This window comes from Crassostrea angulata, chromosome 6, assembly GCF_025612915.1.
Source record: "Crassostrea angulata isolate pt1a10 chromosome 6, ASM2561291v2, whole genome shotgun sequence".
Classification (NCBI taxonomy): Eukaryota; Metazoa; Mollusca; class Bivalvia; order Ostreida; family Ostreidae; genus Magallana; species Magallana angulata.
In genome coordinates this window covers 32,744,429-32,770,240 of record NC_069116.1, presented here as the reverse complement: position 1 = coordinate 32,770,240, position 25,812 = coordinate 32,744,429, and the positions used below count along the sequence as shown (strand labels likewise).

General features: G+C 32.8%; 2 protein-coding genes across 3 annotated transcripts in view; one reads left to right on the top strand and one right to left on the bottom strand.

Annotated features, from left to right (window-relative positions):
- The window catches only part of LOC128186650 (mitofusin-2-like), a 14,637-nt gene extending 5,088 nt beyond the window's left edge, over positions 1 to 9,549 (top strand). Inside the window, exons 9-18 of one of the 2 annotated variants that reach the window (XM_052856484.1) lie at positions 46 to 113; positions 492 to 613; positions 1,093 to 1,219; positions 1,348 to 1,452; positions 2,785 to 2,887; positions 3,880 to 4,100; positions 4,282 to 4,398; positions 4,551 to 4,747; positions 5,177 to 5,311; positions 5,477 to 9,549. In XM_052856484.1, the coding sequence (XP_052712444.1) occupies positions 46 to 113; positions 492 to 613; positions 1,093 to 1,219; positions 1,348 to 1,452; positions 2,785 to 2,887; positions 3,880 to 4,100; positions 4,282 to 4,398; positions 4,551 to 4,747; positions 5,177 to 5,311; positions 5,477 to 5,549 (1,268 nt within the window). In that variant the 3' untranslated portion in view covers positions 5,550 to 9,549. Of the gene's footprint in view, positions 1 to 45; positions 114 to 491; positions 614 to 1,092; positions 1,220 to 1,347; positions 1,453 to 1,699; positions 1,803 to 2,784; positions 2,888 to 3,879; positions 4,101 to 4,281; positions 4,399 to 4,550; positions 4,748 to 5,176; positions 5,312 to 5,476 lie in introns of both variants that reach the window. The other variant, XM_052856485.1, reaches the window with a different exon arrangement.
- LOC128186648 (calsyntenin-1-like) lies at positions 8,492 to 25,812 on the bottom strand. The gene is made up of 17 exons (XM_052856482.1): positions 25,629 to 25,812; positions 22,125 to 22,274; positions 20,344 to 20,536; positions 16,984 to 17,192; positions 16,371 to 16,517; positions 15,643 to 15,834; positions 14,156 to 14,422; positions 13,738 to 13,922; positions 13,178 to 13,307; positions 12,866 to 13,020; positions 12,521 to 12,672; positions 12,105 to 12,406; positions 11,777 to 11,953; positions 11,511 to 11,656; positions 11,250 to 11,373; positions 10,878 to 11,065; positions 8,492 to 10,559 (listed from the first exon to the last, which is right to left on the bottom strand). The coding sequence occupies exons 1-17, from the start codon at positions 25,693 to 25,695 to the stop codon at positions 10,407 to 10,409; spliced, it is 2,937 nt and encodes a 978-aa protein (XP_052712442.1). The 5' UTR covers positions 25,696 to 25,812; the 3' UTR covers positions 8,492 to 10,406.

The window sequence follows — 25,812 nt, the reverse complement described above, 5'->3', positions numbered from 1 at the left end:
ATTACATGTTGGTTTTCACTTTAAGTTTATTTGTTTACCTTTCAGATGGATCCCTCCAAAGAAATTACCAAGAAAGAGCATTTGCTTTTGCAAATTTTGAACAAGCATTTGAGGTAGAATTTAATTTTACTTTGTACAATTTTTGTTCATGTTTGTATCAATCGACTTCAGGGTTGTCTCTAAAAATTGAAGTAGAAGGAAGAAAAAAGTAAGTAGAAGGGGGTCTGGGGGTCTGGCTTATAGCTAGATTGTGTTTGAAAAGCAATAATAGCAAGGTAATTACGTCATTATAGGCGAAGAAATACCCCCCCCCCCCCCCCCCCCCGGGTCTTAGAGACAACCCTGAGTCAACTTACAGTGTACATTGTAACAACCTTATTTCATTTAGAATTAATGAATCGGTTGACTTACAATGAATGTTGCTAAAACCTGTTCTCGTTTAGAAATTGATTTATATGGTACATATTGTTCATGCTAGTGTATTTCAACAGGTCTGTATATCTAAATCAGCTGTTAGAACCAAATTTGAGCAGCATTCCCAGAGAGGTCGAAATATAACATCTAGTCTGAGAAGTGTAATGGATGAAACACACAAAAAGAGCCAGCAACAAGGGTAAAAGATTTTCCATTATATCAATGCTTTTTGTCATTTTAACGGATTCTACATATGTAAATGAGTTCAAGAATCTTCATCAGTACGTTATGAAGAGCTGCAGTTGTTCAATCCATTATTTTCCATTACATGTATTAAAATTCCTGTAAAGAGTAATCATACACAAATACATGTATGTATTGCCATCCCCATAAGAAATGTTTTAGCTTGTGCCTTTTATACCCTATATTCTAGAATATTTGGTTTAAATGTTTTTTATTGATAATGAGTTTTTTCCCATTTTGTTTCTTTTCATCAAATTACTCTTTTGTCCACTGCAACTGAAAGATTTTTAATTTTATGCAATTTTCTTTGAAATGTTCTTTTAAAAAATCATGTGATTCATGCAAATACTTATGCATCCACATTTAGTTTACCTATACATGTGCATATAATAATTCTGGTGTTTAATCGGTGTTACAACCATTTCCATTATCAAGAGATAAATTACAAGAAGTAAAATCTGAGAAAGAAAGTGAACTGGATTTTCTGGAGAAGCAAACTCTTGTACTAACTACAGAAATGAAGGACAAAATCAAAGCAATGGTGGAAGAGGTTGAGAGAAAGGTTAGGAAGTTACAATTGTATATGCGTTTAATTTTGTTTCTTCTATAGGTGGTATGCATTTATTTGAACTGTTGATATTCTGTTTGATTTCATGTACCTTGTAATAAAAAATTCTATTTAATCTGCAGGTTTCTTATGCTATGAATATGGAGATTAATCGTCTAGCTGTTTTAGTAGAAGATTTCGATCGCCCGTTTCACCCTGATGAGATGGTGTTAAGAGTGTATAAAAAGGTAAGAGAAAAATTTACCTAGAACATAAAATTAGCATTATATTAATGTTTAAATTGATTGTTATATTGAATAGAATAAAAATAGACAGGTTTAATAAGGTATGTGATGAAAAGATGTGTATAAATGTGTGTAACATTTTGACTTTTCCCAAATTGATCAATTGAAATGTACAGTAGCAATTTGAGACCATATACATGTGGGATAAACAAGATTGCTATCTGAATTCCATTGTTTACTTGTTGCTAAGGAACTCCATGCCCATGTGGAGGAGGGCATGAAGATAAACCTGACAGGGAGGTGCACTGCACAACTTGTCAGGGCGGTGCAAACTGTACAAATGCACATGCGTGGTAAGGGTTGTCAACGGTGACTGCAGTTTTGTACAAGAGTGGTGGGATCTGAGGTTTTTTTATGTGTGTGTATTTTACTTTAATTGTACATGTATTTATATGTAGACTTTTTAAAATGTCAAATACCAGGAGTATTTTTCTTAAAAACCTATAGTTTAAAGGTACAAAATGGATACCTTATGAACATTTACGACCGATATTCGAACATTTTTACAAAACACTTAGAAGAAATGTTCCAAATATACGTTTATTATTAAATGATACAATTTTACAAAAAGGAGCAATGTTCTCTGCCAAACAATCATCAGATCCCTGTATTCTTGCCAAATCTGCGGAGCTAGCATGTGCTGTATTACTACCTTTGGTTTCTTCATTGGTTGCATAACGTTACTGTATGTTAACCTTGATTTATATCACAGTTTGGAATGTCAGGGGCACAGAATAATTCCGAAGCAAATTTCACAGATCTTGCTCTGTTCTTTCATCTTTTAAAATTAATCATTAAACCAGCTTTTCTCTGGAGTGATAACAAATACTTGTTAATGAAACTTTTAAAAGTGCATTTATTCTCTTTTTATTCTCTGCCTCTTCTTATTTCCCCATATTATGGTATGAATCTTTCCCAGAACTCTATATATTTACAACATAATCGTAAATTATAATAAGATGGAAATGTTCACATTTTGCTTTTAATGGTATAATGTAAAACTTAATTAATAATACAAACAAATATGGTACAAATGTAAATTGATGTGCTTAATAGGCCTTACTCTTAGATATTTTGAAATGGAATCACTAAAGCTTCTTAATTGAATGCATAAGAAATTGAACATCTTTAATTGTGAAGGATTCATGCTATTTTCTAAAAGGTTTGATCTTTTTTTTTTTTTAGCTTTGATTTAGGTTATTTGGTTTAGTTTAATTTTTTTCTCTCTGAATTTGTGATTTCCTGCTCATTTTGTTCATTATCTCCCCTTGGTAGGAGTTACATGCCTTTGTAGAGGATACGATAGGTAAAAATTTACAGAGTCGATGCTCGTATGAGATGCAATCTACAGTAGAGAAAACACAACGGCAGATGGCAGGTAACACAATTAATTGTCCGTCCAAGTAATGTCAAATTAATAAGTCATGTCATGTAAAATTTTTACAGAAGTTGATAGAATTCAAGGAAACACTTACATTTTAAGAATAGAAAGATGATTAAATAATGGGAAACAATAGCAGAGAATTTTCATGGAAGAAGTTTTACATATATATCAGTATAAACATGTTTTCTTTCACCCGACTATATATTTTAATTGAGGCTTAAAATAAAAATACATTACATCGATACATTTAAAAAATCAGATTGTGAATTGAAAAAATTATATGAAAATATATTCATTCAAACTATTTTGTTAAATGGCAGTGCAAACTTTTTTAAACTGTCAAGAAATTTGTAATAAGTTGTTAAATTTCATTATTATTCAACTCTAGGAGACTCAAAATCAGTTCGCTTTATCTGGATTTTGGTTATATTTGAATTCATTATAACCATATATAAGAATTTTACCGGGGACTTAAGAAAAACATTGCTATATCTGAGAATTCGCTATAAATGTGTTCGTACTAAACGAGTTTTACTGTAGTGATATACTTTATAATCAAGTAAAATCCATAATGAATATTACCGGTGATATACATTAGTGTATACAAAATGTACTAAACTCTTTATACAAATTTCTGACCTAGAACTATAGTGTATCATACTCTTCATAACTACTAATAAAGTTATGAGTAGTTTTATTATCATGGTCAGGCAAAGTAAAAACTTGGTCAAAATAGGCTTGAACAATTAGTTTTTTTAAATTTCAAGTTGCTTTTATTGTTGTTCTTCAAAGATTTTCTAGGCTTGAATGCTTTTAATGTGCCTATTTAATTTCAATTTTTGTATGCTTTTAAGAATTATATCAGACAAAAGTTTCAATAATTGAAAACTTTCTCTTTAAATATTGGACGGAACATGGTATCGGATTTAATTATGCTACATGCAATGTCTTATTTTTTAACCATAATTTCTCTGTGTCTCAATCAGACCGTCTTTCTGCCCTCCTACCCGATGAGACAAAACAACACTTGGACAGCGTCTTGCCTAAGAACCAGTTTGAGATTGCGTATCGACTGGACTGTAGAAACCTCTGTGCCGATTTCCAGGAGGATATACAGTTTCGATTTTCGTTTGGTATAACCGCCCTGATGGAAAGATTCCTTGGTCGAAAAGGAGTGAAGACTGTCCTCACTGGCAAGGGAAATACAGTAAGTTTCTGTAAAGTGTTTGTTGTCATGTTATTTTCTAGTTTGAAAAAAAAATCTTTAGCATTGAGTTCCTTAAATCGGATATGTCTAACCAAAAAAAAAAAATTTCAATGAAAGTTATAGAACTGATATGAGGGAATTTGTCTTATTTTACTCTAAATCTTGGCCATCCTTTTTACAGATTCCCCGCCCTATACCCGGCCAGTCACAGGACAATCAGATCCTGGTCGGTGTGATTACCACGTTCGCTTCTGTGTCCTCCAGGACAACCATGGGAGCTGTTATCATCGGCGGAATGGTGAGCAATTTCTTCTTCTTCTACTTCTTCTTCTTAGGTGGGCTCTTTAAAGGAGTATTTGTGTTCAGACACATAGCAGAATTGCTAAAACCTTTTTTATTTGCAATTGAATTTCCTAACTGATTCATGACATCATGGCTCTCCTATCACAGGTTGCCAAGGTGACGGGCTGGCGGATCATTGCTGTCGTGGGAGCCCTCTACGGACTCATGTACCTGTACGAGAGAATGACGTGGACAAACAAGGCCAAGGAGAGGTCGTTCAAGAGGCAGTACGTGGACTACGTGGCCAGCAAGCTCAAGCTGATTGTGGATCTGACCAGTGCCAACTGTAGCCACCAAGTACAACAGTAAGAAATTGTGAAAAAAGACCAATGTTTAATGCTCTTGTTGCTCTGCTCTGTTTGCATTAAGAAAATTCTCCTATGTTTCTTTGTTAAAATTCATCATTTTAAATGAACCATCTTAATACTGCATGAAAGGAAGTTTTTGTTGCTTTTTTTTTTTAACCCATTTACTCTCATTGTCAACCAAGAAATATAAGATGGGGTTAAAATTAAATTGTGTGCAAGATACATGTAGGTAAACACAATGTTACATCATAAAATTATTACTAAAATAAATTTTTATCCTATACTGGTAAAAATTTAAATTCCAAACTGTTGCACATACTAGTGTATTAAAATACAGTACTATAGACATGTGTACATGAACAGTATATACCAGAAAGACTGCTTTCCTCACAATTGTGTCTAAAAAACAATCCACATCTGTTGCAGGGAACTGAGCGGCACATTTGCTCGACTGTGTAACCAAGTGGACATATCCAAACAGGGACTAGAGGATGAAATCAGAAGCCTGGACAATGAAATTTCTCGCCTGCAAGATATCAGCTCCAAAGGAAAGACACTACGGTAAGGAAGGAACATTTAATATTGATGAGCTATTAACATTACTTTTGATTGACCTCAATCATTGATGAAGTTTTTCGGTCAATTCTCCATTCCAAATGTTGATCACATTCAATAAAAAACTGTTACCGGTAAATTCAATTCAACAGGTATGTTTCTATTATACAGGAACAAAGCTGATTTCCTGGACAAAACCTTGGATGGCTTTATTAAGAAATTTTTGGGTCCAAAAGATTCATAGAGTGGAAGAGAACTAAAAGCAATGAAGATGCATGAAATGGAATTTTGAAAATAATAATAGAGATTACCAGTACTTAGGACAAATCTGCTGAAATGCAATCATTGAAATTGAACAGTACACTTTGTTATAAAGAAACCACAAGAAAATACCATTATAGATGAATTTTTTTTTTACTGTGCTTACTCTTTTGATAAAAAGAAATGTATATTACTAGTAATTTAATCAGACGAGAATTAGAATTCATGGGTTTCAAAAGGAATGTACTTTTCCTGCAAAAAGGGAAGGAGGTCAGTCAATATTTTAAGAGATTGGCAAAATTACAAACATTGCAGAATTAATGATATCATATCATTAAAAAAGAAAGGAAATTTCATTGTTGTTAGATGACATGTAATTTTTTTCCATTAGGATATACAATGTATTGTACCGGTACATAAATTTATTTACTACATCCATACACACTACAGTGGAACTAGGAACTTGATAATAATGAAAAATTTGTAGATTGGTATCAATGTATGTTCTAAACTGGCAGTGCATGAACAAAAATATTTAGCTTTATTTTCCTCTCTTAATTGCCTGACCAAAAAAAGTATTGGACCCAGATGTTCTGCTTATCACGCCCCTTCCTTTATTTTAGAAATAAAGTAGTTTTCATATTAATTTAAATAATTTAAATTTCCCCTCCAAATTTCCTACTCAAAAGTTTAAACATGGAATATGGAGAAATATACACAATTTTTTGAGGTGGCCTTAATATCAGTGTTATATTGTGGTGAATTTATAATTAGATAACAAATTTTTGCTTGTGTGTACTGATATAAAAATACGACATGTACATCTAACTTCCAAGAATATGAATTACGGGAAAAAAAATCTCTGGCTACGTGGAGTAAGAGAGAATAAAATCTTCTCATCATAAGATTTGCTCGATAAATTGTGAAATTAAATGTACCGGGGTACTTGTATTTTATTGTCTAGTCCACCAGAATGGTTTCTGTTAGTCTAAATTTTGCCAGCTGAAGACACACAATCATTATATACATGTACTTGATTTGTTATGATTTGAATTTGTTGATGAGAAATTAGGAATTAAATTTTAGAAACTGTGTTACAATGAAAATGCTCTTAATGAAAAATCAATTATATTTTGTTTTGTGCTTGAGTGCTCATATTTTATTTTTATGACATTTTTGATGTACTTTTGTTATTGCAATGTTAGTTTAATAATTATAAACAACATTTCTGTTATATTTTTAGATTTGAGCCTTTCATGAATATCATCCTAATATTCTATATTTAACAAACTGTAATACATGTAGTGAGCTGTGTTATACATGTATATGAAAATCTGTTGAAAGAATTATACTGATACCGTATTTATAACTTGATTATAAATCATGACAGTTTTTTAAATTTATTTTTACCTCTGTTGTCTTCTTTGATTTAAAAGTCTTCAATTGGCAATAACAAATTGTATTGATCTGTATGTACATTTACAATGTAGCTGTTTAAATCTAAGAGCTGTTTTAAATTTAAAAAAATTGTCAGGATGATGAAAAATATTGATTGATCTGCATTAATTAAATGTAAGTCATCAATAAATTAAGACTACTGGTACAAGCTTGACATGTAAGGACTTGGTACAATTTAACAACCTTTAGTAATACCCATGGACTTGTTTATTAATTTTCAAAAAATTGGAATTATTGAGTTACTGAATAACTTGCACACATAAAGAACTGTCTTCAGTCAGTTGTGTATACATGTAGTAAATACATGTACAATCATGGTTGCTTAAATCTTGCATGTACTCAATTTATGGTATGCATGTAATGCAGATTTGCTGATAAAACTTTGTGACAGTGTAATGTAGTGTTGCATAATATGCATGTGATCTTTTCATAGTTGCTGTAAAACATGTAACTGTGCAAATTGTTAATCAATGTTTATCACTGGAATCAGTTCATTCATTAATAATAATTTTATAATGGTCGTTTGTGCTTTCTGGCAATGCTTGAAAACTGTGCTTTCCGATGTTTTGTGATCATTTTTCCATTATGTATATGCAGCTGTATTCAATTTCATTAGTCTGGAATTTAATCGTCTGGATTTTTCAGAAAAATAAATTACCAATAAATGAAAATTAAGAGAATTTTTCTTCTTTCTAAAAGTATTTCTTTTATCAACAGTCTGGATTCTTCCTTTCTTAGATTTTTTGATAATTAAAGTTATAATCTTTTATTCTTCCCTTATTGCATATAGAGTTGTATGGCTTTTTGAAACATAGTAAAATTTTAAGACTTTAAAGGCAGTTAAGCCTTGCCATGTGTACTATCCTAATATTTCCAAATTTTTCAGTGTTTGCTATGTAGCTGTTCTTTTATACATTGTAAAAAAAAGTGGACATGCAGGCAAACCCTTCAACCTGGATAAAGTCTTCTTGTCATATTCTTTGAAGAGAATTTTTAACGGTAGTTCAGTAACTCTAAAATCTAGGAATTATTCATTTAAATATACATGTATCGCAGAAACTGCACTCATTGGTATAATGGAGAACATCAATTTACAATTGAAGATTGAGGGTCCGACTCACCAGTTCAACATTTCAGAATCTAATTTACACTACCTTAATAGCCATAACAATGTTGACAAAGCAAGTATCTTAAAACACCTGCCATTAATAATCTGCCTGAGGCTTTTGTTCATATCTTCTGAATTAAATATTTGAAAATCATACACATTATTTTCATTGCACATTGCATATTTTTCCCCTTTTGGACTTGTAATTACTTCATAAGGATCATGCTTTCTATTCTAATAAAGTAATTTTCTGCTGACTTGAGACACTATTTCAAGGTGTAGTGATCGATCGAGCCACCTTAATACTGACTACAGATGTCAGCCATGTAATCTGTTGATGAATAAATCAGACAAACATGTAAATGATAGCCTGTTTTTATTTATAAAAATGATACACACTACATGCCTTTTTCACCATATCGCCAAAGTAACAAATGTTTTCACTGTGTACATAACTTAACTTTGTGTCAATTCTGATTCAAAATTGTTCAAACAGCCAATTACAAAATGTGATGTTTAAAAAAATCCCAATATTTCAAAAAGTTACAAGTAATATGCAACATAAAAGCCTAATTTACAAAGATATGAAAATAAGCAACAATAATGCCGGATTACGGTAATATGAAACTAAAAATGCCCATTACACTTTATGATGTATCTGTACATCCAAAATTGCAAAACTTGAATTATTATGCAAAAGAAATTAATTTTTTTCCCCCCAATTTACTCTAAACCAAGCTATACACATAGAAATCAAAAATATTTATACATGCATTGGGGCTTATATGGAATGAAGAAACTTTGTCATGCTTTTTTATATACATTGATCTTGCTAACATAAGACTAATTGTATGAATGTCAATATGGAATGAGAAGATCAAAGGAAAAAAATCAATCAAAACTTTCTTTAATGGAATGGACAAGATCCTCTTGAAACCCAGCTTCAACAACCAAATAACTCCCCCAATATTTATGTATCTTCTAACTGCTGTCAGTTCATCTACTTACATGCATGTCCAGTGAGGTAAAGAGAATAATTTCCATATCTTTTAATTTAATAATGTTTTTCAACAGGTAGTAAAAAAAAGAATTCATGGCATATTCTCTGCATTAAAAAAAGAGAAATAATTTTTTTCTCTCTGACAAAAATTTAGCCATGATGACTGAAAACTACATGTCTAAACAAACTCAGATTCATTGTTAACAACTGTTTTTAGGGAATCAATTTCTAATGATACAAGGAAAATATGTTATACAATGTATAGAAAATACTTTGTTGAGATTGCTTTGCTATGCATGGAAAAAAATTTTTTTTTGTTTACAAACATTATTAGTCACAACACATATTGTTACATAACCTACAGGGTAGCCCTGCTGTGTAAAATTCCTACAGTTAATGTACATGTATCTAATAAGTAAGTTAAAATAAATATGAAAGGTGTATAAACTATCAATTACTGACCTATAAATAAAATGGAATGTTGTAAAAAGTGATTCTTTAAAGTTAAACTCAAAATAAGAAAATATGATATATTCTTTGTTTTAAGGATTCAAAAAATTATTCACATCCAGTTCTTTAATGATATATATATACACTTTTATTATAAATTCTATATACACAAATTCACAACTCTTGAATCAAAAAAAAAAAGGATAAAAAGTGTGGGGAGAAAAGGAGTAAAAAATAAATGAGTAAAAGATCCTATGATTACAACTGATAAAATCTTAAAAAGGAAAAGAAAACAAAGTGTATGCCAAAACAGTGCATTCCTTTATACTTCACCTGCGTAAAAGAAAAAGTCTGTGAGGGGAAAAAGTACTCCTTATGTTTAATAACAGCACCATACAGAGTAAAACACAACACGTAAAATGACAAAAAGAGAGCAAAGACATTAAAGCATCAAAACTTCACCATAGCAACTAAACCCTACCAACGGGGATGTAATTGATATGATTTTTTTTTTCTTAGGTACCAGCAAAAATCTTAACAACAGCTCCAGTCAACAATTTAGAAAGAAAAACCATGAGAATATTTTTTTTACCATATTATTGGTAATTTCTACTGTGAATGATGTGATTATAATCAAATTTAAATACAATTAAAGAAAAAATAAAATTCGAAAAATGCCACTAATAAAACATTTCTTTTCTTCTCTCTAAACATTGCAACAAATGTTTTAACTCGGTGGGATTCATTTAAGTTCAGTTAGGAAAAGAAAAAACCCAAAAATACCAAGTTCGTTCAATGAAAATGTTTGATTTTTTTGTAGCTCCTTAGATTGAATTGTCCCACTCCAATTCTTTTTTGGGCACCGTCTCTTCATCCGAAGAGTCATCGTCTTCATCATCGTGATAGCTGCTACAGTCATCTTCTGAGTCACTGTCATCTCGCATGGATTTGCCGACACCATCATCATAATCGAAAACCTGAAAACACAAAGAAAATGAACAAACTTAAACAAAATAATACACAGTACTGTACCTTAATTTTGTTTCTTTTGAAGCTTTAATATGTGAATTAATACAAAGGCATATTCCATGCCAACATCAGAGATTTATTAAATACAACGCGACTTAAAAATTCCCAAGAAACTACACTGTATATACACATCTATTTTCACATTTTATTCACTGTCAAGGAATTTACAGAATGCATTCCAGACCTAGAAGTATGAAAATCAGGGATATACAATGTACATATACAAGTATCCATAAGATGTAGAATTTGACATGGATAATACTCACATGTAGGGGGTGGGTCTCCTGTTCCATGGGATTGACGGTGATGTTCATATCGTTGTCCCACTCCATCTCTGGCTCCACCTGCACCACCTGTGTCCGTCTGTGGGCAGCGCGGATCCTGATCACCCCCAGGATTATCATGAACAGAAGGAAACCAACACACACAACAATGATGGCTATCATACCTACATCTGTATACACAAGAGGAAAAATTTGTCAAATATTAAGCCATATTTAAATATGCAAAGATTTTAATTCTTGACAAAGATTCATTCTTTGTATGGAGGTTATTCGAGAAAGCCTCTACATGTTATTATGAAACCAAAGAGGGTTTCTTCTCGACAGTGCCCACATTGGCTGTACTGTGTTACTTACTGGGAGAAGCTGATCCAATAGCCATGTTGCTGGTACCACTCACTGAGGGAAGTTGGATGTGTTGAACAGCTTGCTGAGCTCTCATGGGAAGCACCACATTGTTCTCCTCATGGCTCTTCATGATCTGCATCAATATCAAAGTTTATATAGTAATTATCATAAAAGATACATACTGGTAATTATTGCATTAATTTTTCTACCTCTCGCTCAAAAGATGATTTTGTCATCAGTGAAAGAAGTTGTAAATGTATGTTTACATACCTTGACATCCATAACATTGCTGCTGAAACGACCATTTTGCGAAGAGCAAGACAGATGGAAGCTGCGGTCCCTGAAGGCTGTATCCTTCTCATGGACATAGCGTATTCCCCTCAGCACCAAAATGTAGTTCTCAATGTTATCAGCATCTGAAAGGTGTGATTGTGTTTACAAGGTAATCTACATCCATTCAAAACAAAGAAATCTACATAGATTTACTGTTAATTAATTAATTTTTTTTTTAACTCGGTCTTGAAAACTACACTCACTCGAGATCACCAGTCCTTCCCTGGTCTGAGTGCCCTCGATCTTCATGTTGAACTCGTTCATGATCATGGTGGGCAGTTCCAGCCTCTCGTGCAGCAGGTCTAAGGTAGGCTCTGCTTTCACTGTGCACGAGTCCAGGAGAATAAACTGGGCATCAGATACCTTGCTTGTAGTGTCCTCTACAACAGGAATAAAAAATTTTAATAAACATTAGAGCAAAAATAAAAGAACTGAGAAAACTGAAAAATCATATCATTCCATATTATAAAAATTTTACTGGAATTTATGTTTGAAAACTGCAAGAAAAAATATTGTTTTTTAAGTCCTAACGTTTTGCCTTCTTCTTTTCCAACTTCAACTGCAGTTTTTCTTCCTTGCCGAGCTCAATGTTACGGTCACCATCTCCTTGAATCTCGTCCTTTCCAAGAATGTGGTTTACCTTGCCCTCTGTGTTCTCAACAGCGAAATCTACAGAAATATTGATGTCCTCAAAAATGGGTACCCCAGCCTTCAGCTTGTCAACGGTGCTACTGAGGGTGGATCTACCCCGGATGGTGATGGAGGGCTCAGCTGCTGGCCTGACCAGGATGTAGCTTTGAACCACTGGGAGGAATATCTCGGTCGATCCACAACTGAAATTGACAATTACGGATGAAAGTTCAACACAATTAGACGACCAGTACAAGAGAATAAGTTTATGCAGTATTATATTTCATGAAGATGTTAAAAAAATATGATAGACTTACTGAATTGCAGTTGTCACTGTGAGATTTCTTCGGCCAGGGGTGGGGAATTTCCTGCTGTTGATGTAGTGTACTTCCCTCAATAAAGCCTGTACTTCAGATGCATTTTTACTCTGAATTCTGAAGTCTGTCATTTCTCTATTGAAGCTTACAGTCTGAAAGGAAAAACAATTCAAACATTAGCATAACTACGTAATGTACTCCTACAATTTTTGGTCTAATATTCAATTAAACATATTCAATTAACAAATATAAACAAAGCAGATAAGAAAATTCTGCATCACATTAAAAGATTTAGGAAGCAAATATGTTATAAATAAGACATGACAGTCAGAGAGAACAACTTACTGTTCCACTGTGCATGGCACTGAGAGCACTAAAGTCCAAGTTTTCCTGGCAGTTGTTCAGACACCTGATCACTCTTTCACTCTCCGTCTTACCCTTCAAGACGGACAGACCAGCCAGGTAACCACGGAAATAGTGGTTGAATTTATGATGACCACCTGATTAAAAAAAAATGTTTTTTATTAATACAGATGAAAAATAAAATTGAAGTGTTTATTTCTATATCTTAATCCTGGATGAAATTAGTTGTCCAGGTCCAATCAAAGGGATAAATGTACTAATTCAATAATGAGCGATGTAATGTTAAGTACACACCTTCCCAGCATGCTCCAACTATAAGTTTGGTGTCCTGAACTTTGTTGGTCTTGTGGAGAGGCCAGTCATCAACAACCTCTGAGTTGTCATCATCCGGAATAACCATGTTACCATCCACGTAAAGCTGGACCTACAACACACAGAAAAGGATGAAATGCTGAAACTTCAAGTTTATACATATTCTATATCTTGTATAATACTTGTACTCTTGTAGCATCCAATTCTAAAGAATGAACTTAAAAACTAATTAGGAGAATTGTTCTCTGACAGGTTCTCATCAGACAGTTTGCTACCATTCCAAAGAAACAAACTGAGCCACTAAAAGTGACTATACCCATGCTGGTCATATTTGTTCATCTCTTTAGTGTTTCAAGATTTTACAACTGGTTCAATGTAAATGTATTATTTTCAAGGACAGCAAAAAAAAAAAATTAAAATAGAGCCATGGTAATTTTCATGAATTGATGACAAGAATTATCTTAAGTCTTCAGAATATGACGAGAAATTGATAGAGCAATTATCGTCTGTAGAGGAAGTGTAAGACCTGTAATGACACTAACGTGTGGGAAATTCATGCTGATGGCATAATGATGCCACTCATCTCTCTGATTGATTTCCGGGATTTTCCATCTCCATTCCGCCGGCTTGAAGACCTCCATGTCCGAGGCATCCTCTGCCTCCCTACGCAGCAGGAGAACCAGTTTATCTCCGTGTACGAACAGGGAATAATGATGACGGTTCATATCTGTATTAAGCACACCGAAAAAAAAAATCAATTTTTTTTTTAAATCACATCTGTAACTTTTCTTCATAATCAAATCTATCTGAGCTTGAAAACAATTAATATCTATCAATAAAACTTTTCAATCTTATCCTAGCTTGTGAACTGAAAAGATCTTTTTACAAAACATGAACAAATATAACACTTATTCAAGCCTGATTATCCAGACAAGAGCCTTGAATTACGTCGATACTTACTCTCCCCATCAGACATGCACAGGATGTGCTCCTTGCGATACTTCTTGTCCTTCAGCTCTGCGTGCTCGTGCTTCATCCAGGTCATGATGGTGAAGTGTTTGCGCAGCGTGTGGTTGAAGCGGTTTTCTGGGACCTCCACAGCGTTGCTCTCGCCGTCAAAGTAAAACACCTGGTCGCTCTCCTTGCCATCGTCGGTAGGCAGGTACTGGGTCCAGGAAGTGGTGAGACTGGGGGAGGGAAGGAGGTCCACACTGCGGTCATTGGCACCTGACAAAACAAGACAAAATTAAACTGCACTATTAATACAGTCGAAATTGGTTACCTGTAAAAAAAAAATCTATCTCACATAATAATTGTACAGAATAATAACATTGTTATAGCAAACCCAAGTTAATAAATTCGTGCTTACAGCAAAGTCAGTTTCATTATTATTTTTTTCTATTCTAGAATTCTTTTATAATCTATTCGGATATAACAAATAATAGTTATTAAGAATCAAAATTGCCAGTTCTTTGGTGTTCAAAAAATATCACTTTGTTAAATCGTGCTGTAATGTAACAAAGATTCCATTAAAACCTAGAGGATTGCAAAATTTCACAGATGCCAGAATAAGTAACTGGTAATCTTTTTTCATGCAAAATGAAATTCTATATTCTGAGATATCCAATTTCCATCCCAATCCAGTACACGCCAAAAAAAACAAAAACTTGTTTACATAATCTTTATAATAAAAAGATTAAAATTCTGAGATACCTCTGAAATATTGATGATACAGAAATATTCTTAATAAACACCGATTCATATTTACTGCGTAAAAATTTCCATTACCTATCAAGAGTATCCCCCATGGGATAGACTTGCCATACTGCTATCAATTTATTGACATGTATATATGATATCAAAAATTATTTATTAATAAGCAGAAAAATTCTGCACCTGAGAGGGTGCCACATCAAACACATATTACTAAATGTTATCCCTGGGTAAATATGACATATAGTAAAATCAATCATCATTGGAATGGTACGTAAAAAAAAAATAATGATTGGATTGTTAATATATAATCTTGTTTAAATCAGCTTTTGTTGTAGACTTGGCTTTGATGGTGTTGACAATTGTATTAAGAATCTCATATTACACTGGGCATCTATGATCTTGTGGATTTGAAAATTAATTAGTGTTGTTTGGAAAAAATGCAGTTGAAGAAAACAATGTAAAGTATAAACAAGGTAAAAAGGTGAAAACCTTGTCAGCATTATCTGCCAAGGACAAAATACTGGTACAAGTCAATGAGAGCATTCATAAATAAGAATTTTTGAATGTGATATAGACATATAAAACTATCAAATTTTTTTTCAATGACTTTAAAAAAAAAAAAAAAAAAGAATGTTTAAAGAAAATTTGTTAAATACAGGTATTTAAGATTTAGAGTCAGTTGTTGCAAAAAAAAAAAGTACATTGTATTAAATATTATACAAGAAGCTTACCACACAGTTTCCTCTGTGAGGTAATGGAGTAGGTATCCCTATCACAGCCTTTGCCGATGTGTTTGGTGGCCAGTTGCATTTGGAGGGTCACCTGGTCAGGGACACAGGTGTGGTCACACCACTGGAGGCTGGCCCCGGAGGCCACCTTCTGTTTACCACTGTTGGCCAGATACTGTATTTGTTCTGGGAAATCTAGCAAGACAAAACAGAGAGGATACTTTTAATTCAATGGGGAAAACTAGTGTTGTGGTAAAATTATCAAGAGAGAAAAAAAGAAGGTACCGATAAATACCTAGGTTAACATCTAATTAATTTCAAATTTTCATTACTTTCAGCTCTTTTCTAAATGCTGCCCCCCCCCCCCTTCCCCTTTCCTATAATCCGTTTAAACAAAGTTTTAAACAAAATTCTACTGCTAAAAATCTCATTTTTATCTCATTTTTTTTTCATTTATGACATTCATTTCCTTTTGGAACACAAGATTACTTTGATTCTAAATAATCCTCTCCCTAGGATTTTGATTTAATCTTGATCCTCTTTTGTTACTCCACAGGTCATACTTATCAACTTTATCTTCAGTAGTCTCGCTTGTATAATCATTACATATTAAACAGCAGTGGGCCTAATCCTAATCTGGTCTAAGTACAAGCTCAACAGGGTAAAAGTTTTCAATCTATAAAAACTGCTTCCTATACAGCTGTATTATCTGTCTGGTTTTTTCCCCTTACTTGTCCACTGTGGCCTGCATTTCTCTTTGACCAAGATGTTGACAAATACTGCCTTGGATGGTTTGCCTCCACAGTCCTGGGCGATGATTTTCAAAATAAAATTGTGTCTGTCCTTGTAATAGACTTTCTGTGTGTTACGAATGTTTCCTAGAATCAACAAAAAAAAATTTCAAAGTTGCATTTGGTATTTCATACTGTATTTCACACTGTCTATGATGTTGGCATAAATATTTAAACTTTCATTCCACATGGCATTTCAAACTGTTTTTGATGTTAATGTGAAGTTTCATATACAGTAAAAAAAAATAGCTCAGGATCTCCACTTAGTCAATATATTTTCATTTGAAAATATTATTGAATGGCAGTTTTACATGTAATAATTAAAATGTCCTTTCCGAACACACATGGTGACATTTAGTTTTTAATTCTACTAAAATTCATACCCATTAACACATCAGAAATATTCATTTTGCCTCACCATCAAATGATTAAGCCAACCAAGCCTTTACTGTAACATTAATTTTTAAGATTCTGAGGAGACTGAATTTCTAATTCAACGTTGTGACATGGCAGATATACATGTACCATGGTATTCTATACAAAACAAACCCACCATTTTTATCAATGGTAAATGGCACATATGGATTCTTTATTTCGTAGTCACAAATTTCCTTGAACTGCTTTGACCTGTCTTTGTCGTGGGCGTGCAAGGTCATCAAGGGGTCATACAATCTATCCTCCTCCATATCCACCTCATAGTCAGGCTTATCGAAAGTTGGCGCGAAGCGGTCAACATCTTCAATGTGGATGAAAATTATAGCTCTGGAAAAAAATGGAAAAATTAAGTTAAAAAATCTGATCAGCAATAATGAACACCAAAGGTTGGGGGGTTTTCCTCCACAGATTTAACATAAATAGGTAATATAGGTAAATATGTTTTCTACAAAATAGATAAGATATTAAACCTTAAATTCACATTTCAATATCCGTTACTATGGATACTATTCTATTGAACATGATACTTTGTGATAAATATACTGTCTCTAATAAGTCTGGCACCAAAAAGATTTGCATCATGTCATATAATATCATTACGTGATATAATTTTCTTACTTTTGCTATTAATATTTTACATAAAAATATCATTAAAAAGATTTGCATCATGTCATAAGATAAATGATATTATTTGTTACATTAGCTATTTTATAATATACTTAAAATGTTATTGTATCAAATATCCATATTATTACATAAAATGCATTGTTCCTGAATTTTCAACAGTTTTTTGGTCCTGTGAAGGTTCATATCCTGTAAAACTCTGATTTGAGCAAGAAATTCTGTGTTTTACCCTTATCACCGATCAGTCCCTATATCGCAAATCAATTTCCATATGTTTTATTAATGGGTAGAATCTTTCCCTTGGTATTATTTCCCTCCCCCTTTTAACATTGCCAAACATATATATCTTCACACATAAAGAACATGGACAGTTTGCCTATCATTGTCTCAATATACATCTCCAAAAATGTTAACCCAATATCATCAAAAAGATTCCAGCCATTCCATTCACTCTATCTGCTGACAAGGAACATGATGCAGTAGCTCCATTTTCACCAAATTGACCACCCCCCCCCCCCCCAATCTCCCGAGTCATGTTCTGATATTGGCTGCCTAAAACCCTCGTTTTTTATTTTCTCGCTATTGACTGCGTTATTGACCCCTCTATCAGCTGTGTATCCTCTGCTCAGACAAATTTTATTGCCTTTCTATCTTCTGGCCATAGAATCGATACCAAACCAATACAATGTAGTAAAGTATTCACTTCACACCATAAATACACAAAAATAATTATAATTGGTGAGGAAAGTGTCTGGGCTATTCCAGCCATACGCCGTCCCTGCTTCCGATTAGGAACTACTTAGGCAGCCTTCTTGTCAGATGTTTACGAGCCCACATGCTTATAAGTCTCAATTCTGTCTGATTAATTCAGTTGTCTACGTATAAACACAATTCTTTTCTCCTCTTCTCTCAAATTCAATAATTTACTACGCATCAGTATAGAGGTTAGAAGATCAATGTCATGCATTGGTTATACCAAATTTGTAACTAAATTTCAAAGGACCACATTGACTGCTTGGTACTTTTACTTGTATCCAAGTTTTAATGAAATTTTTTTTTTTAGCGATAACGGGTAATAGTTTTTCCCAAGCAAAACGCACACTTAAAAAGACAAAAAATTTTTATGTGAAGCTCATCAATAAAAAAAATTACTATAAAAGTACCATATCTCTAACATGGTATAACAGTACATGTATATGTACCTGTACTAAATGCACTGTATCAAAAGATGCTTTTGAATGAACAAAGAGATTGAATGGATTGTTCTAACAGATGGGGGACTGATTTCAATTTTTTTTAAAAAATGTATTAAACTCATTTATGCTTCCTAACTAAAAAGTTATTCACAGCTATAATCTTAGTCTATAAGTAAGGGAAGGGAAAGCCCTACATTAAAATACATGTGTTTGCTGCATACAATACATGTAGATGTACTTGTGTTCCTAAATAGTGATAGATATGCCCTCCTAATAACTCTTTCTGCAGAAACTTTACCAGCATGCAAGGACATAGACAGCGTAAATATGATATATTCATCATGATCACGATTTAGAAGACCTATAGAGCTGCATTAAGTTTCATGAAAGTTGACATCCAAATTGATTCTCTACCAGTGGGGAAAGGAAACCTCTGATGAACACCGAACTTGATCAACTTTCCTATCTGCCATCAAAAATCAATAGCAGCTTTCTGTAGAACTGAATTCTTTTTCACTCTAAATGACCATCCTTCTAATTTCTTGTGAAAAAAACCTGCCTTTCTTTTTTCAGTTTTTATGTAGTTTCCCAAGTCAGCTTGTATTAAATGGGCCTTATTAAACAGAGCAGCTAGTTCCCCAGTGAGAAATCAATCTGTTGCTAGCTTACTATTTTACTGGAAATCAATGGAAAACAAACGAGTGAAAAATAGGCATTTTTTCATGGGGGGTTAATGTACATATATGTATTTGCATGCACAAAACTACCACATCTATGGCAGACATCCTGCATAATTCATTTTAAGCTTGAACTAATTTTTTTCTTTAAATTTAACTTTTACTAAAGAAATGTAATAAAAAGGTATTCTACAATGCATGTGTGTAATATCTGTAATTTTCGTCATTCAAAATGTCATTTGGAACAATTTTTTCTAATAACTTACATAAATTACTATAATTTCCACTGCCATAATTACCGTACTTTAAACCTTTATCGGTCAATGTACGGTACTGGTAGATGACTCTATTTAACAGTAAAAACATTCCATTGTGTCAGTCTCTCCAACATTTAACAGTGAAAAAAGATTTGAGTTTCCCCGTTAATTTGATCAATGACGGGAAATCTGTCTTTTTATTGCCTGGAAATTGACAATTGTTCATTTGATTACATAGAATGACTCCAGAAGGCTGAATCAATACAACACAACAGCCAAGCCAATGGTCAGTCCTTGTGTCCATGCACGCGTACAGGAGAAAAATAAAACCTGACACTCTTCAAATATTGATATACCCCCAACTCAGGAAATATTTCAGATCGTTTTCAAGTCTATGATAAAAACATTTTAAAGGTCAACCAATGGGGGCACTAACAAATATAATTTGTTTTGTAATTTGGTTTTTTTTTCTAACTGCAATATTCACATAATATCTTCTGCATAAAATTCCATCGGGGTTTATCAGTCTAATGCATTTTCAGGGGTATGATTCATTATTTAGCTTTTAAAATCTTGGCTATAGTGAAAATTTTTATCAAATAGTCAAGGTACATGTACCATGAGGTATCATCTTCTCCAAAAATGGAAATTTTCAGTTGTCAAAAAGTTTTTGTTTGTTCTTCATACACCTGGCTAATGGACTGTGAAGACCAACTTGAATTACCTGTTTGATTCGCGGGCAGGTTGTCCACAATCGTATGCAATTACGGAGAACTTGTAGCGTTTCCGCTTTTCGAATGAGACCTTTCGACCTTCAGCCACTTTCACCTGTGCCTCCCCAGTGGTTCTGTCTAGCAGTTCCACCGTAAATGGAATGTTTTTGCGAGGGGAAATAACTCTGTATCCACATATAAATCCTACAATTAAAAATTTTATTTTTTTTCAAAAACAAATAAAATCATGATATCTTCTATTACATGAATAACTGAAATTCCATTTGGGTGTTTTGCATTTCATGCATGCATATAAAAATTAAGATTTTTTAAAAAAATTTCTTATTTTTTTCTATGAAGAAACTATACAGGCGCCATGACAGCAGGCGAACATAAATCACTTGCACTAATTTACATAAATACATTGGCACAGATCTGATTAGAAAAATTTAAAGAATTCTGCCTGAACAAAACTAATGGAATGCACATTATGATTGCAATAAACTCATTAAACTTCTCAAAAATTCGTTCAACTAGGTCTGCAATGCATGGCTCTAGGTTATCATTGTGACTTTGTAAACTTACAAATTATGAAGCCAAGAACATTAAAGCCTCATCAACTGTCCAGAAGTCATTATGAATGAAATTACTTCTGGCCCACTTCAAAGACATTTATTCAAAATATGACTAAATATCTGTTTCTGGTATGATCTTAATTTAAAAAGCCATGCATTACTAGTATATATCCTTAAGATGGCAAATATGAATAATTGCCCGAATTAAAGTTGAGATTTTTACAATATAACCTTTATAAAAACTTTATATTTACAGAAAAAGCTTTTAAATGGGCAAAGGCGACTTTTAATATGACAAATGGTATACAATTTCAGAGAACAATAAAATAAAATTCTTTGTGATAAAAATAGGAGAATACCGGTGTTACTTATATATCATTCAGTTCTCTCATTTTAGTATTCTGTATATTTAATGTTTACATATAAACAAAAAAAAAAACAAGCTCTGTATCTCGCTTGTAACTTGACTTCTGATGTTTAAACTTTGGTCAAACATTCAAGACAACCACATTTATCATTCTAGATATTAAACAAGGAGAAATAAAACTTTTTAAAAATTTTGAGCTTTATTCAAGTCTCTAAGTGAAATATTGCGAAGTCAATTAGGTACAATAGCTCACTTCTGGCTTTACAAATTTTTTTTAACCAATACGTATATCAAATCAATTCTGAACACGATTCTAGAGGGGTTAAAGCAAAACATTTAACCATAGATTCCAAAAACTGCAATGTACCAACAAGTTACTGCATTATCTAAGTGCATATTTGGTTTGGGAAGGGGAAAATGTAAAAAACATCAAAAATCAATACAGCCCCAGTGTTGCCTATTCTCTAGACATTTACAGAGCGGAGCAAATTTGGCTTCAACAGGTCATTAGCTCACAAAACTTTAAAAGCCTAAATGACATTTACTGAAAGCAGGCAAAATGGCCTGAACTTTGTGTTAACTTGTAATCAAATCATTGTTCACATATTATTATGGTCTTGACTGAAATCTAACACTGGTGTGGGGAACAATTTTTTTTATATAGCTTTAATAGTGGGTTTTTTTAAAAACAAGTTACAAAACTGAAATGCCACTGAGCAACAAAATCAATACCACAGTAATACATGATATGATATCAATAAAAATTTAAAGTGTGAAGGAAAAAAAACCTCCAACAGATTTTAAATATTTGTAGATAGCATGGGCTCTACATGAGCTGTCAATCACTTACTTGCCCCTCCCTGTACATCCTGGTCTGTAGCTTTCAGTGGCTGGTCGAGTTGGACTACCCGACTTCCTTCTGTGACGTTTCCATGAAAGACTGGAAGTCCCCTGCCATTCTTTAACTTTGAGTTTATCACTGGATCATGTGAATTAGGCTCTGAAGAAGGAAATAAAAACTGCTATTTTGGAAAACTTGTATAATGTAGATACCTATTATACTGCATTGATGCACGTTTTACCCAACATAAAAGATTTTAAAAATACTAGTAAAATAGTATTAATTCTTCTTAATATAAGTCTACTTCCTCTTTCTTAAACACTAAGTCACTTCTATCACAGAAAATAAGGATTCAGAATATGAGCTTAATTTAAAAAAAAAAAGCCCCAGAAATGATTACAGTTTGTTAAAATCCAACAGATCTTCATTAAACTTCTCACAGTGTTACCGGGTATTCAAAATGACCCTCTCTTATAACCAGATAAAAAATCTGATTTAATAAATGCCAAAATAATGAAAATTCAGTTGAAAATCAAAAATTAATATCAGACCATCCAGAATGAGATATTGATATCTTAAGTTTTTCTACAGGTATTGTTGGTTTGGATATTTGGATAATGATAAAGACATTCTATGATGGTGGATTTTACAGAAGCATTAGCATATGCAGCTGAATTTAATCCTTTCAATACCCAGATGACTCATGCAATCATTTAAAAGAAATATAATTTATGTGTCTCAACTTTAGGAATAAAATCCTGGATAATTGCAAAACTGGGGCAAAAGAATTTTGAAAACAGCATTTTGAATGGATTGCACCACATTCATCACAAAGCTAATTGTTATGCATGTGCACCTAGGGCATTCTACATTTGCAGCATGAGAAAAGTATGCAATTCAAAAGATGTTTTTGAAACTAGACTTAAAATGTAGCCCTATAAAAACAGGGAGGTTTATTTAGTTAACATAATGCTTTAAAAAATTTCAATGATTTCTTGAAAACGTTAAAAAAGATTATGATAATCCGAGAGAGTATCAAAATTGCAAGGTTTTAAAAAATATTAGATTTGATCAAATATCTCCACCCCTTCAAACAAAACAGTATTACCATTTGCCAGCATCAATCTTTAATACCTATCAAGTCATCGTCATCTTGGTTAAATAATTGTTAATTACCATTTCAGTTTTTATTCAACATTTATTTTCTCAATTTGTCGAGGGGCATATTAACTATATTGTACATACATGTATAAAGCACACATTTAGTTTTACTTTACAGTGATGTTCATTCCAATTTATTTATCTTAATCTAACACCTGTCTTTGGGATAAAACCTTCAATTAACAACAAATGGAAAAAACAAAGACATGCATATTAAGACACTCCTGAAAATGAACAAATGCCACATGCAGGTGCTAATTTATGTTTCTTGATCTAATGAATTTATCAAAGCTCAAGTTTCACGAATAGCTAGCTAGCAAGGACATTCAACCCCCTCAGGACAAGCATTGTCAGACACAGAGTGACTGCATGGGCTGACTTCATTCATGAAATTTGTGTGTATTCCCTTCCCTGGGGGACTATTGTAGTCAGATACACAAAGGCCTTTGATAGATAGCACCATCCACCTACATACATTATGCGACCTACCTAGAATCACCTATATAAGTATGACTAAGGGTTAGCAAGTACCACTAGGAATATTCTTTTACCTCAGAATTATTAAATCTATTTGGCCATTTCTTGGTGCAACTTTAGTGAACAAAAAATGTCCTTTTAAATCAATTTTGAGTTTTATGTGTAATCATTGATAATCATCCTAAATATTCAAAGGCAGGTAGGCTTTTTTTCTTCTCTCTGATGGTAACTGATAATAAAAATCTTTAAAATGACAAGCTACTAACATACAACGTTATATGCCAAAGCATATCGTAAGGTTTCTATTCTATGCAGCTCTCATGACCCCAAAAAAATATATTAAGGTTCATTAATTCATCCATATGAACTATAAATCAAGAGATATTCTTGTCTTAGATTCTTTTGTGACATACACAATTAAATCAATGGGGACATGTTATTTAATAGCAGACAAAGTCAAAATAATTAACAAGAAAATATTGATTTCCTTCTTGCATGCCATGAGTTTTGTATTGTCTCAAAACATAAAGAAATAAAGGACAAGAAGAATTCTGAATAATAGAAGATCTACCAGTAAGATGTATTCCAGACATATGATACATCAGTAAATCATTATAATACTAACCAATTACATAAAAAGATCACAAATGTATGACCACTGACAAAATAATTTCCCTGGTTAATGAACCAATCAGTATACAGCACACAAGAAAAAAAACCTGTACCTCTACATGTATTTCCAAAAGATATTAGTGGTGATGTTAACAAGGTTGCCCCTTTCTTTTTGATGTCTGACATAGATGCAATTGGATGTCTGTATCATATCTCCTATCTCCTGTCAGCTATCATTTCCCTAAACACTTACCAGACCCTGTTCAGTGATTTACAGAACACAGAAAGGTTAATGATTTACACATGATTGAGCAGTACATACAAATACTATGACTTTTGACTTCTTTGGTTACCCCCTTCCCCCCCCCCCCCCCCAAAAAAAAAACCACCAAAAAAATACTTCTTGTTACATCGATACATGAAGCGGACAATACATTAAACTTTCTGTTTATAGAAATAATTTAAATCAGCTATACTATGGTAATTTTCAGTAAATATTTGGCTAAAAGTGAACTGTAAAAATTAGTTATTTTAAACTCGAAATGATTTATAAATACATTTCACAGGGATAAAATAGTTTCACTTGTTGCAGTAAGATATATTGTTTAATATTTTACTACAAATTTTATTGATTAACGTTATTGATTTTTTATTCTGCTTCTTGGAATGCAAACTGTCATCTATCAATTAATGATGTTCATAAAACAACCTACAATTTGTATATTCATTACACAGTAAATCAGAATATAATGTTAGGTGTCAATATTTCTTTTTGGTAATGTTTTGCACAAGTTCACATTTTCACAACAAAATTGTATTCACAGAAATTTTCGGAAAACAATTTAGGCCCCCTTAACTTATTGAATGTAAAGTATTCCTTCTACCCTAATAATAAATTGGTTTATAAAATACCAAATTTGCAAAAAGTACAACTCTTTGTGACAAAACCTTGTATACCATCTTCAAAACATGGTTAAAAGACCGATTAATTTAACTAGATAATGTAAATCAAACAACGATGAAAGATTTCTTATAATTAAAATTACAGTACTCCTGAAATACTCGGATTAAGCTGGTTATCGGTTTTTAATTCAAATATACGTAGATAAACCATTTTATTTTATACGCGTTCCCAGTCGTACGATGTAGGTCTAATATACAACACACGAGGCACAAAATGATGTGCATTACATGCCCTGAAATTGACAACACACATTGCATTCGATTAAGCGCACCTGTGTTTCCGGCCACACATTTACTCACCTGACATTCCAGATATAAAATCCATAAGAATAAGGGTTGCCCCTATAACCCATAGTGTCTTCATCATTTTATATTCTCGTAAAAACGAGAAACACTCTTGTTGTTGTCTTCAGTAGACTTTTTGTTGTGGCTTTCTAAGTAAAATGGCTGACGATTGATTCCATTATGCTAATGGTGACGTCAG